Raw genomic sequence first — 12,118 nt, 5'->3', positions numbered from 1 at the left:
AAAGGGGAGGCGGCGGTGGGGAAGAGACAGAAATGTTTAATAAATAAATAAATTAATTAAAAAAAAAAAAAAAGAATAAAGAACCGACTCGGGGCTTACTGTTGCAGAGGGTGGGAAACCTGACAGAAGGCAAATAGGCACGGATCTGGAGCTGCAGGCTTAGAGCTTACATCTAGATCTGTCAGCATGAGGCAGAGAGACCTAGCTAAGAATTCAAAAGAACGAGTCTTTTGAAAGCTCAGAGCCTTCTTAAGGTGACACACTAACTCCAAAAGGCCACACCCCAATCCTTCCCAAACAGTTCTACCATCTGGAGCCTAAGCTTGCAAACATATGAGTCTGGTGGGCACACATTCTCATTCAAATCACTACAAGCACCATTGTAATGAAAGCTGCCATTACATTGAGCTAGCATGCAGCCTTCCTTGTACCCCTACTCTGTGCTAAAATTCTGCCTGATGCTGTCAAGAGAGAGATAAAATTTCATTTTAATGTTTAATATTTAAAGAAACTATAGTTTAGAATGCTCATAAAATTAGTAACCAATCCTAAAAATATTTTGCACTCAGTCTCCTGAGGCCTTCAAAAACAATTCAACTAATCCTAAAGAAAAATTTGGTCAATCCCGTTTCCGAGGCACAGAGGAACCACTTGAAATTTTAGAAAACCTGTATTCTTCATACTTAACTAAATTTTCATTTTGTGGTTCATCAATCTACAAATATTATTGAATACCTGCTAGTTCAGTCACTTTTTAATTGATTTTTCAGAAATGCATAGAATACTAAATTTGTACTAAATTCCTAACACTTGGTACCTAGTAAACACAATAAGGCAACTGAATAAATAAAATACTCTTTTAAATGACCATTTATATTTTTTATTTGTTTTGTTTTTGAGATAGGGTCTTGCTCTTAGTCCAGTTGGCCTGGAACTTGCTATGTAGCCCAGGGAGGAATTGAACCCAAGACATTTTGTCTGCTTCAACTTCCTGAGTGATAAGGTTACAGGAATAAGCCAAAAAGTTGGCAGAATGAACAATTTTACATGTCACATTAATGTGTTTTCCTAAAGCATCTTATACATTTTTAAACTATGATTTTCCCTACATTGTACAATTCTTTCAAAATTCAAAATTTTAGGGAGATAAGCACTTCACATGGAAGGGGAAGGAGGCAATCCATTTCTTGGAAGGAACAACTAAGACCACCTGAAAATTTTACGGTCATCTTTTATTATTTCTATAATGTTAAGAGTACATTGCTCTAGTGCTTACAAAGCCCAGAGAAGCTGCACACATATATTTTAGTACTTATATTCCAAAGCAATATCTGACTGTGAATGAAGAAGACAACTCTCTTTTGCTTCTAGGGTTCAATTATCAATAGCAATGAGAATAAAACTAAATATTTCTGATGCTAAAACTATGATAATAAGAATTTATTTTTGGTGGGTAAATGATGTGGGAGTGATTTGTTATTAATAAAGAAACTGCCTAGGCCCCTTGATAGGCCCACCCTTAGGTGGGTGGAGAAAACAGAAGAGAATTCTGGGAGAAAGAAGCTTAGTCAGGGAGTCGCCATGATTCTCCCGCTCCAGACAGACACAGGTTAAGATCCTCCCTGGTAAGCCAGCTCGTGGGCTATACAGAATATTAGAAATGGGTTAGAACAATATGTAAGAGCTAGCCAATAAGAAGCTGGAACTAGCCAGGCCAGGCAGTGTTTGAAAGAATACAGTTTCCGTGTAATTATTTCTGGGCACTACCTAGCCATGCGGGCGGCCGGGTGCCTGGGATGCAGCCTCGCTGCTCTTATTTCAACAGGTAAAAGGGTATTTTATAGTCTTTGAAGGTGCTATGAGAAGATGGTAGCTAACAAATAATATCATTCTTCTGAAACTGACAGATGGCCTAATTATTAAAACAATATGCCATAGACTAACCCCAAGAAATTTTTACCATCCAAAAAAAATTATTTGCAATGAAAACTATTAAATTAACTAAATTTCACTTGTAATTAATCTGGACTATTAAATTTCACTTGTAATTAAGGGATAATTAGTTATAAAATATACATTTCTAATTGTTTTTTATAATAAAGGACCCTGAGTCAGATATAGGGGTAAATGCTGAAAGACCAGAAAACAGAGCAGCCAGTTACTAGTTCTTACATCTATCAAATCCTCAGACCAAATGAAGTATCCCGTCTCTAAGAATTCTCAAACTGCCTCTATGAAACCTCAGACTGAATCCTGAGCTCAGATCTCTCGCCTTGTATTCCTATCTCCACCCTACCATATCACTTTCTGTTTCCACCTCCCTAGTGCTGCTAAAAAAGGCGTGAGCCATGGCTTGGCTCTGTTTCTCTTTCAGACTGGTTCAGTCTCACTTAATCCAATGTGGTATTGCACTTCACCTGCAGAGATCTGTCTGCCTCTGTCTCCAGAATGCTAGTATTAAAGGTGTGTGCCACTACTGCCTGGACTCTATGGCTAACTAGTGTAGCTAGCTCTGTACTCTGATCTTCAGGCAAACTTTACTTGTTAAAGCACAAACAAAATATTACCACAATGAGCCAATATTCTCTCTGAATTACCCCACCACTTGAGTAACTGAATGGTAGTAAGTAAAATTTAAAAAAAAAAAAAAACTAAAATTAGATAATCTTGCAATATTAACATTACAGAAATTCACTTTTGCTTTTTGGTATCTTTATTCCTAATTTAAAAAACACACACACACACATATGGAATAGCAAAAATGCTGATGAATAATTTTTAAGAGATCTCTCTGGGGAAATGTACCCTAAATTGAGAAAAGCTGGAAATTCTACACATCTCATAGCCATAGCTTAGAGCAATAGTTAAAGACATAAAGTGAGCCAACCAGCTTTCTGGTAAACAGGCATATGAGCACGTGACCACCTCTTCCCAGGAGTCAGCAGACATAAGGTCCTGATATTCGGGGTTTCTTCTTCTCACACAACACACACCGGACAGGCCCCCTAACCTCCCCGCCTAATACTTTCCCATTATTTTATTGTGATAATAAAATTTCACATTCTTGAGAGGAAAACAAAACAAAGCAGAATTTCTGAACTTCTCTACTTTTCTACAGTAAGTCTGGTAACTACTGAACTAAATGCATTCACATTTCCTTGAAGTGAACATCTATGTAAAATAAAAGCACTCATGTTAAAGACATTCACTTTCCAACAGTTTTTCTCCTTTCAAAAAGTGTGTTTTTTCAAATAATTCATTTAAAATTAAAAACTTCTAGTATATATGGATGAAGAACTCAAGAAAGAAATACTGCATAATTTTGCAAATGTTAGAAACTGTCAAGATTTCTGAGTCATAGTAAAATATTCATAGAATAAATATTGAGTTCCCTTGCTTTTGTAGGTTATTACAGGAATCTGAGATATAGCAAGTTGCTTCTATTTGCTATGGTAATTGAAGTAATAAAATCAAAATAGTGTGACAGCAGGGAAACCTGAAGACTGTGATAGAAGGAGGTGTCCCTTCTCCTGCTCAGAACACATCCTATCCACATAATCTTGATCCTAGAACATCACACAAGTTACCAAACACATAAAAAGCTTGAACTCTACACAACTAAGCAGTACTTGTTTTGCACATTTTGAGACAGCAATACGATCAGAGTGTATAGTAACTGTGAAACTTACCATATTTATTTCTATAAATGGGGATTTCTGTGTCCTGACCCCGGGCTATATTTACATTCTTCCGAAAAAAATAAATGCCTGGGGCTTTGGAAATTTTAGGTAGCTTAAGTATGCTGGATCTAGCAGATTTGAAAGTATGAGTGTCAGCAGCTAGTTCATTCTAAATTGTGATTTTTTTTATTTTAGAGCCACAAGCAATTTTAATCAAATAGTAAAATGTCATATCAGATTTAGACTTATGATCAATGGTTATTGTTCCTTTATATATGTCAATAAGGATTTTTTTAAAAAAAAAATAACCAGAAAATTCAAAAGTGCAAACCTGGGCTTCGGAGAACACATCCTTCATACTGTTGATTGGACCATATGGGATCCCACTTCCTTCAAAGAGACAAAGCCACTTGGCAGTTACTTCTTCTGCAAACCTAGGTGCAGACAAATAGCATGTTTTACAAACTAAAGAGATGACATGAGCTCTTCTTTTTTGTGGCCATCTTTCAAAATAACTAAGAGTGACAAAAATATGCTTCTTTGGTTTTCCTTACCCTGAGAGTTTAGAGAAAATTAACGACAGAATGTGACCTGAGTGGTCCTGCTGTCAGTGCCTCCACTCAGGTAGGTGGAATGCTTCCTCCTAGTTTTAGCTTAAATATTCTCCGACAAAGCATCCCTGGAAAGGAAACATTTTGGGGGGGAGGGGGGATGCAGTGAATTACAACGCTTTTGAGAGATCTACAGATATAATCATCATAATTGCAATGTGAGCATGAAATCATGGCATAAAATGTTGTTTAGGTTTCGAGTACAGTATACCAGGTTAGGACACTAGAAAATTCCTCAAAACTAAAAATAAAATCGTGCTTTAAAGGTAAGCTACCAACAAGGCAGAAAACCATTAATAGCCACAGTCACTGGCTCTATCTACTTGTTAATCTTCACTGTGATGTAAGAATTGTAGACATCTGCCCATGTATTCCGTAGCCAGCTTCTACATACAAAGCATTGTTTCTTATCACTAAGCACAATGACTTTCCTTTTCTCTTGAACTGTAATGGGTACAGAATTTTACAAATGGGATAGTTCCACACCCCTGCACTACGAGCACTTGGGAAGTGAGATTAGGAGGATCAGATCCAGGTTATCTTAGGCTACATAGCATACACATTTTAATTTCAGCCCTTAAATTTTTGTTGTTTTGTTTTTCAAAACAGGGTTTCTCTGTGAAACCCTAACTGTCCTGGAACTCAATTTGTAGACCAAGCTTGCCTTAAACTCACAGAGATCCAGTTGCCTCTGTCTCCCGAGTGTTGGGATTAAAAGCATGTGCCACCACCTCTCGGCCAATCCCATAATTTTTACCTATCTATATGTACTTTGAAATAATATAATTTATTTTGAAAAACTGAAAATCAAGTTTTTTCATGGAAACACCATAATGTAAGGATAAGTATATCCCGATTCTGGTTTGTTCTTCATATTTATATTTCCAAGACTTACAGATAGATAGATAGATAGATAGATAGATAGATAGATAGATACATACATACATACATACATACATACATACATACATACATACATAGTTAGAAGCACATCATCACATTGGTACATGTTGAAAGAATCTAAAAGATACTTTGAACCTGGAAACTTTTCCATAGAGTGTCAATTATTTATATTTTCCTAAGAAAACACAATAATATTTTGTTTTAATAGTTATAATAGTTATCTGATAAATTTACAAGACTAGTAGTTTATCAACAGTGGACCATATAATTGGTCCAAAAGATTCACACAGAAAATGTGTGTCAATATCTCAAGGAGTCAGGCTAGCTAGAGGAAAGTTGGTAGAAGACATGAAGATTTAATATTTATACAAATTTTCATCAGTGTGCGAAAAAAGGTTTTACTTCATGTTGAGGGCAAAAGGGGACTCTACCTCATGTTATGGAAGTCAACCCATGCACTTTAGAAAGGCAATTGGGGCATAGGCAGTATCAAAGGCCAAAGCTGTTGCATGAGTGGAGGTGGAGCAGGTCCCTAAATGCCACAAAATTAATCAGAGTTGGAACGTGTTGCATTCCACCTGTCCTAGAAGACCAGACCATCATCTTCTTCCAAAAAGCTATCTCTTCATCTAAGTCTAATGTAGAAACCTTTTCTTTATCTATAAAGCAGAGGGGTGAGAGCACATGTTTCATTAACTACAAAAACCCTAAGTAAATAAGTAAAAAATAAATAAGGAAAATGCTAATTTAAAACACTCAGTGTAGCACAAATAATAAAAACTAAGAGTCAGATATTGGAGTTCAACCCAAAAGCCAGAAAAGCTACCAGAGAAGTCTTTCCTCTACCAAGGCTGGGTGACTGCAAACTAAACCAGCTAAACAGACCTAGTCTATCTCCCCTCCCATTTTATAATCCCTCTAGTCTGGGATTAAAGGCATGACTCCCTAGTACTAGTATTAAAAGTGTGTACTACCACTATTTGGATTTGTCTCTGCATTGATCTTGAGTAGCCCAGAGTGGGCTTGAACTCACAGATGTCCATCTGCCTCTGTCTCCCAAGGCCTGAGTGTAAGATGTGTGCCACAGCTGCCTGACCTGTAGTGTCTAGTGGCTTAGTTTTGCCCTTCTGATCTTTAGGCAAGCTTTATTTATTAAAACATAAATAAAATATCTCTATAACCGAGAAAATTTATTAAAACATAAATAAAATATCACTATAACTCAGAGTCAAAGAATTCTGAAGACAAGACAGAAAGATAGTGGAAAGTCTGACTAGCAAGCTTCAGAGCTCAATTCTGCTAGGGAGTTGTGTGGAGACTTATAAACACTGAAGACTTAATTTGGAATTAACTTACCTTGAATATTTAATTCTTTAATTATGTCAAACCCATTTGATATCAGGAATTTGTATTCTGAACCAGGCATCATCATCTCTACTATAGATAGGATGTCTTTTCCAGTTCATCTCTACTTCCAAGTCACCAATTTAGTCACTAATGCCCTTTCTTACAGTCTCCAAGTGCCTGAAGCCACCACCTGTTAAATCAACTCTTCTTTTCAGAGTCTTCACAAAGTATTTACAATTTCAACTACCCTACCAGTAAGCCCTGTGATACCGTCCTCTCTTTAGTACCTCTTTGGTTAGTTCTTTCTCGTGTATTATTTTGCTAGTCCAATCACTCCTTGTTGTCACTTACTCAGAATTATTCCTTATATAAATGGTCTCCAGAGGGTCATGTGATGAAACTCTGATTGTCAGACTGGCATTTCTTGGGTGCAAGGAACCATTAAATGGCTAAGTCTAGTTGAAAGAAGAATGTTGGTAGCCAGCCCAGTCCTGTCTCTTTCTGTTTACTAGCTTCCATGAACTGAACAGCTTTCTCCACCACAACCCAGCCACAGTATACTGCCTTTCTGCAGTAATGCCTTACTGAATCAGACAGAACCAATCAGCCATGCACTAAAGTGTCTGAAATCATGAATCAGGAGGAAAAACAACTTCCAGCTATTTTAACATGGAAGCACAAAGCTAACCAATACGTTCATTTTCATGACCCTGATATCACTGCAGGAAACATCACACACTCATTTTGAGCCTTAACTTTTCTTGTATCCATCTTCAACAGAATTTTTGTTTCCCATCAGTAGAGCATTCATTCCTCCTTGCTAAATTGAGCCCTTCTAGACTTGGCACTTCTTCCTTTCACTCATTTATTCCCCATTGTTCTGTGGAAACACCCTTCCCATGATGAGTTATTATTCATACATTACCACTATATCACAGCCCAAGTCTTTGCTGATTCACAATGGACAGTGGCAACATTTGATTTAAAGCTTTTTGTTTCGGGGCTGCAGAGAGAGCTGCTGGGTTAAGAGTATTTGTTGCTGTAGCAGAGGACACACACTGGACAATTTATAGCCTCCTATAACTCCAGCTTCAGGAAATCCCACACCCTCTTCCAGTCTTCATAGGCATCTGCACTCATGTGCACAAACCCAGGTGCACACACACATACACACACACACACACACACACACACACTTAAAAGTAAAATAAGACAATAAAATCATATTGTCTCCACTACACACTATAGCCATTCAGTAGACTTTCAACACATGAATGGATAACGAAAATGTAATATATTTCATATAAAATATTATATGTGTGTTTGTATATGTGAGTTTTATTCCATCATAAAAATGAAATTATGCTATTTGCATGAAAATTGGCACTAATGATGGCCATCATATTAAGCAAAAAAAAGCCAGATTGAGGAAGACAAATAGTGCTTTTTTTCCTTTTATTTGTGGAGACTTTGTACACACACACACACACACACATATACAGACACATACACACATGACAGGCAAAGGTAGCTATAAGAAAAGGAACATGTATAGTGGGAAAACAGAAGAAGGGAAAAGGTATAGAGGTTAATATCAAATTACATAGTACACAGGAATAAAAGTATTTTACTAAAATCTAGCACTATATATATTATATAACATATATCTTTTGTTTTTAAGAAAAGCCCCTCTTTTGGCATGCTTGTGGGCTCAGTGCTTCACGCACAGGTGAAACATTGTAAGAGCTCCTTGCACATGCATACTGTGGACTTCGTTGAGCAGCACAGCTATCTTTTTTTAAATTGTTTTTATTCAGCTATATATTTTTCTCTGCTCCCCTCCCTTCCTCTTTCTTCCTACTCTCTACCATGGCCCCAATGCTCCCAATTTACTAAGAAGATCTTTTTTTTAATCTACTTCCCATGTGCATTAGATCCATATATGTCTCTTTTAGGGTCCTCATTGTTGTCTAGGTTCTCTGGAATTATGACTAATAGGCTGCTTTTTTGGCTTTATGTCTAAAAGTCACTTATGAGTGAGTACATATGATATTTGTCTTTCTGGGTAGGGGTTACGTCACTCAATATGATGTTTTCTAGATCCATTCATTTGCCTGCAAATTTCAAGATGTAATTATTTCTTTTTGCTTTGTAGTATCCATTGTGTAAATGTATCACATTTTCCTTATCCATACTTTGGTCAGGGGTATTAGGTTGTTTCCATGTTATGGCTATGACAAACAATGCTGCTATAAACATAGTTGAGCACATGTTCTTGTGGTATGATTGAGCGTCCTTTGGGTGTTTACCCAAAGGTGGTATTTCTGGATTTTGAGGTAGGTAGTTTCCTAATTTTCTGAGAAATCGCCATACTGAAATTCAAAGCAGCGGTACCATTTTGCACCCCCACCAGCAATGCAGAAGTGTTCTCTTTACCCCACATCTTCTCCACCATAAGTTTGTCATCAGTGTTTTTGATCTTGACTATTCTTTCAGGTGTAAGATAGAATCTCAGAGTTCTTTTGATTTGCATTTCTTTGATGGCTAAGGATGTTGAGCATTTCCTTAAGTGTCTTTCAGCCATTTTAGATTTCTCTGTGGAGAGTTCTCTGTTTAGGTATATACCCCATTTTTGTATTGGATTATTTGTTCTTTTGGTGACCAATTTCTTTAGTTCTTTGTATATTTTGGAGATCAGTACTCTGTCTGATGTGGCGTTGGTGAAGAACTTTTCCCATTCTGTAGGCTGTCATTTTATCTTGCTGACTGTGTCCTTTAATTTACAGAAGCTACTCAGTTTCATGAGGTTCCATTTATTAGTTGTTTCTCTCAGTGTCTGTGCTACTGGGGTTATATTTAGGAAGTGGTCTCCTGTGCCAATGCGTTCAAGTGTACTTCTTACTTTCTCTCCTATGAGTTTAAGTATGGTTGATTTTATGTTGATGTCTTTGATTCATTTGGACTTGAATTTTGTCCATGGCAATAGATATGGATCTATTTTCATTCTTCTACATGTTGATATCTAGTTATGCCAGCACCATATGTTGAATATGCTTTCTGTTTTTCATTTTATATTTTTTGCTTCTTTGTCAAAAATCAGGTGTTTATAGGTGTATGGATTGATATCTGGGTTTTCAATTCGATCCCATTGGTCCTCATGTCTGTTTTTATGCCAATACCAGGCTGTTTTTACTACTGTACCTCTGTAGTAAAGTTTGAAGTTAGGGATTGTGATGCCTCCACAAGTTCCTTTATTGTACAGGATTGTTTTGACTATCCTCAGTTTTTTTGTTTTTTCCATATGAAGTTGAATAATATTCTTTTGAGGTCTGTGAAGAACTTTACTGATATTTTGATGGGCATTGCAGTGAATCAGTAGATTGCTTTTATAAGATTGCCATTTTTACTATGTTAATTCTACCTACCCAAGAGCATTGGAGATCTTTCCATTTTTCTGGCAGCATGGCTATCTTAAGAGCATGGTAAAGGATATCATTCAAGACCCTAGTCATGGAACTCCCCTCTCCAAAGTGGTCTCTCATGATCCCTACTGATCACGAAGCAGATGGAACTATTCATCAGCGCAGAGAGAATCCACACTGGACAGTTTTGTACTGTGGTAAGAAGTTCCAGCTGAATATTGGCAATGCTTTGCCTGTAGGCACCATACCTGAGGGTACAAAAATCTGTTGTCTGGAGGAGAAGCCTGGGACAGGGTCAAACTGGCATGAGCCTCCCCAAACTATGCCACAATCATCTCCCACAACCTGGAGACCAAGGAGACCTGAGTAGAGCTGCCTTCGCGGTCCAAGAAGGTCATTTCCTGGGCCAACAGAGCTGTTGTTTTAGTGGCCAGTGGGGGGCAGAACTGACAAACCTATCTTAAAGACTAGTGGGACCTACCACAAGAACAAGGAAAAGAGGAATTGCTGGTAGCATGTACGGGGTGTGGTCATGAATCCTGTAGAGCATTCATTTGGAAGTGGTAACCATCTCATTGACAAAGCCTCCACTATCTGAAGAGATGCCCTTGCTAGGCATAAAGTGGGTCCCATTGCTGCCTGCCAGATTGGGAGACTATGTGGAACCAAAACTGTGCAAAAGAAGGAGAGAAGGAGAATGAGAACTCAGGGCTACTGAAGCATGCCCTTTGGGGGAAATGGGGAAAAAGGAAGGAAGGAGGAAGAGAGGGAGGGTGAAGGAAAGAAGGAGAAAGAGAGAGAGAGAGATACCTTACTATCTTCAATCAAATCTATGTAACTATCTTCTCCGCAGGCCCACAACCTGCTTTAACAGGAAAGGCGCACTTCCTGGTTGGCTACCATATCCTCAGAATTAATAATATAGTTGACAAGCAAACCCAAGATCTTTGCATTCTTGGCAAGGATGGGAAGACAGAAGAACATAAGGAAGTAAAGGAACTAAGGAAGAAAAAGTAACCTTTTGAATGCACATAAAAATTCTACAGCAAAGCAGAAATTCTATCCTAGATCCAAAGCCATGCATTAGCTGTAATTCTGCTGGGTTCCTAGCAGCACAGCACAGTAAGAGGCAGGCAGCTGAGACTCTCAGAGACTTGATGAGACAGCTGTAGAGCAGCCTCTCAGCACCGCATGCATGCTTGTGCACCAGGCACCAGAAGACATGATCTGCCTCTATTATTCCTAGCCCTCACACCATCATAATGAGTATTAGAGTCCTTACTGTTGAGGACACTAGGGTTTAAAGAACTCAGTTGGTGACATGACCTTTTCTCCTATGTGGTAATCTTTCAAATTAATGGTGACAAAAACATGCTGCCTTGGCTTCCTTTACTGTGAGAATTTAGAGAAAAGTATCTATAGAATGGGACTTGAGTGGTCCTGCTGTCAGGGCCATCACCCATGCTAGTGAAATGCTTCTTCTGTGGGTGTGATTTGAAAGTCTCAGAGCTCTCAGGCAATTTTTTTGTTTTGTTTCGTTTTGTTTTGTTTTTGTTTTCTACGCCAAATTTGTAGTGGGAAAATTAATGAAAATCCAAACTGTAGCCACCATAAGCCATCAACAGTGGAATTACTATACATTCCCAGGATTGCAAGAGAAAATGGAGGAACTTTGTTGAATCAATTGCCTGGACCTGGCTGCTCCTGACATCTTTCTAGCTGTTTGATTATCAACCCTGGAGCTTCAAAATGTCTGTTTCTTCAGCAACAAGTCTGAACTGATTCATTAGCTTGTATTTTGAAGATTAAAACATGGAGGTGCTATCACGGAACAAATTCTAGTCGGCGTTCTGCACCAAGGCTTACCTCCCAGCAGAGCGCTGACATATCTGGACGATAGCAACATCGCTTGTCACTAACTGAGATAAACCGACTTTTAATCCTAACATCACCCAAGTCTGAATTCCTAGGTCAGCCTGCTTATCCTTTCTGCATCCCAAACTGTCCGTGGTTTACAAAAAGTATAATAACTGTAAATTACTTCAAGAAGGATATGATAAGTAACCAACAAATGACATTTATTTGGCAGCAATTCTACTCACAATAAAAATAAACATAACAATAAAATCTCCCATAATTGCAGATCAACATTCAA

The 12,118-nt window shown here is 37.9% G+C and overlaps 1 protein-coding gene and 1 pseudogene across 1 annotated transcript in view; one reads left to right on the top strand and one right to left on the bottom strand.

The window, feature by feature from the left end:
* Sugct (succinyl-CoA:glutarate-CoA transferase) overlaps positions 1-12,118 on the bottom strand; it is a 653,069-nt gene that overhangs the window by 351,737 nt on the left and 289,214 nt on the right. The window contains exon 12 of the mRNA XM_050142381.1: positions 4,012-4,114. Within this exon, the coding sequence (XP_049998338.1) occupies positions 4,012-4,114 (103 nt within the window). The remainder of the gene's footprint in view (positions 1-4,011; positions 4,115-12,118) is intronic.
* On the top strand, positions 8,824-10,681 carry LOC126501611 (60S ribosomal protein L8-like; annotated as a pseudogene).

The sequence above is a fragment of the Alexandromys fortis genome, unplaced genomic scaffold (assembly GCF_014885135.2).
Source record: "Alexandromys fortis isolate MF-2015 unplaced genomic scaffold, M_Fortis_MF-2015_v1.1 scaffold_5, whole genome shotgun sequence".
In the NCBI taxonomy this organism is placed as follows: Eukaryota; Metazoa; Chordata; class Mammalia; order Rodentia; family Cricetidae; genus Alexandromys; species Alexandromys fortis.
Note: the sequence above shows the minus strand (reverse complement) of the source record. Positions and strands in the feature narration are given on the sequence as shown.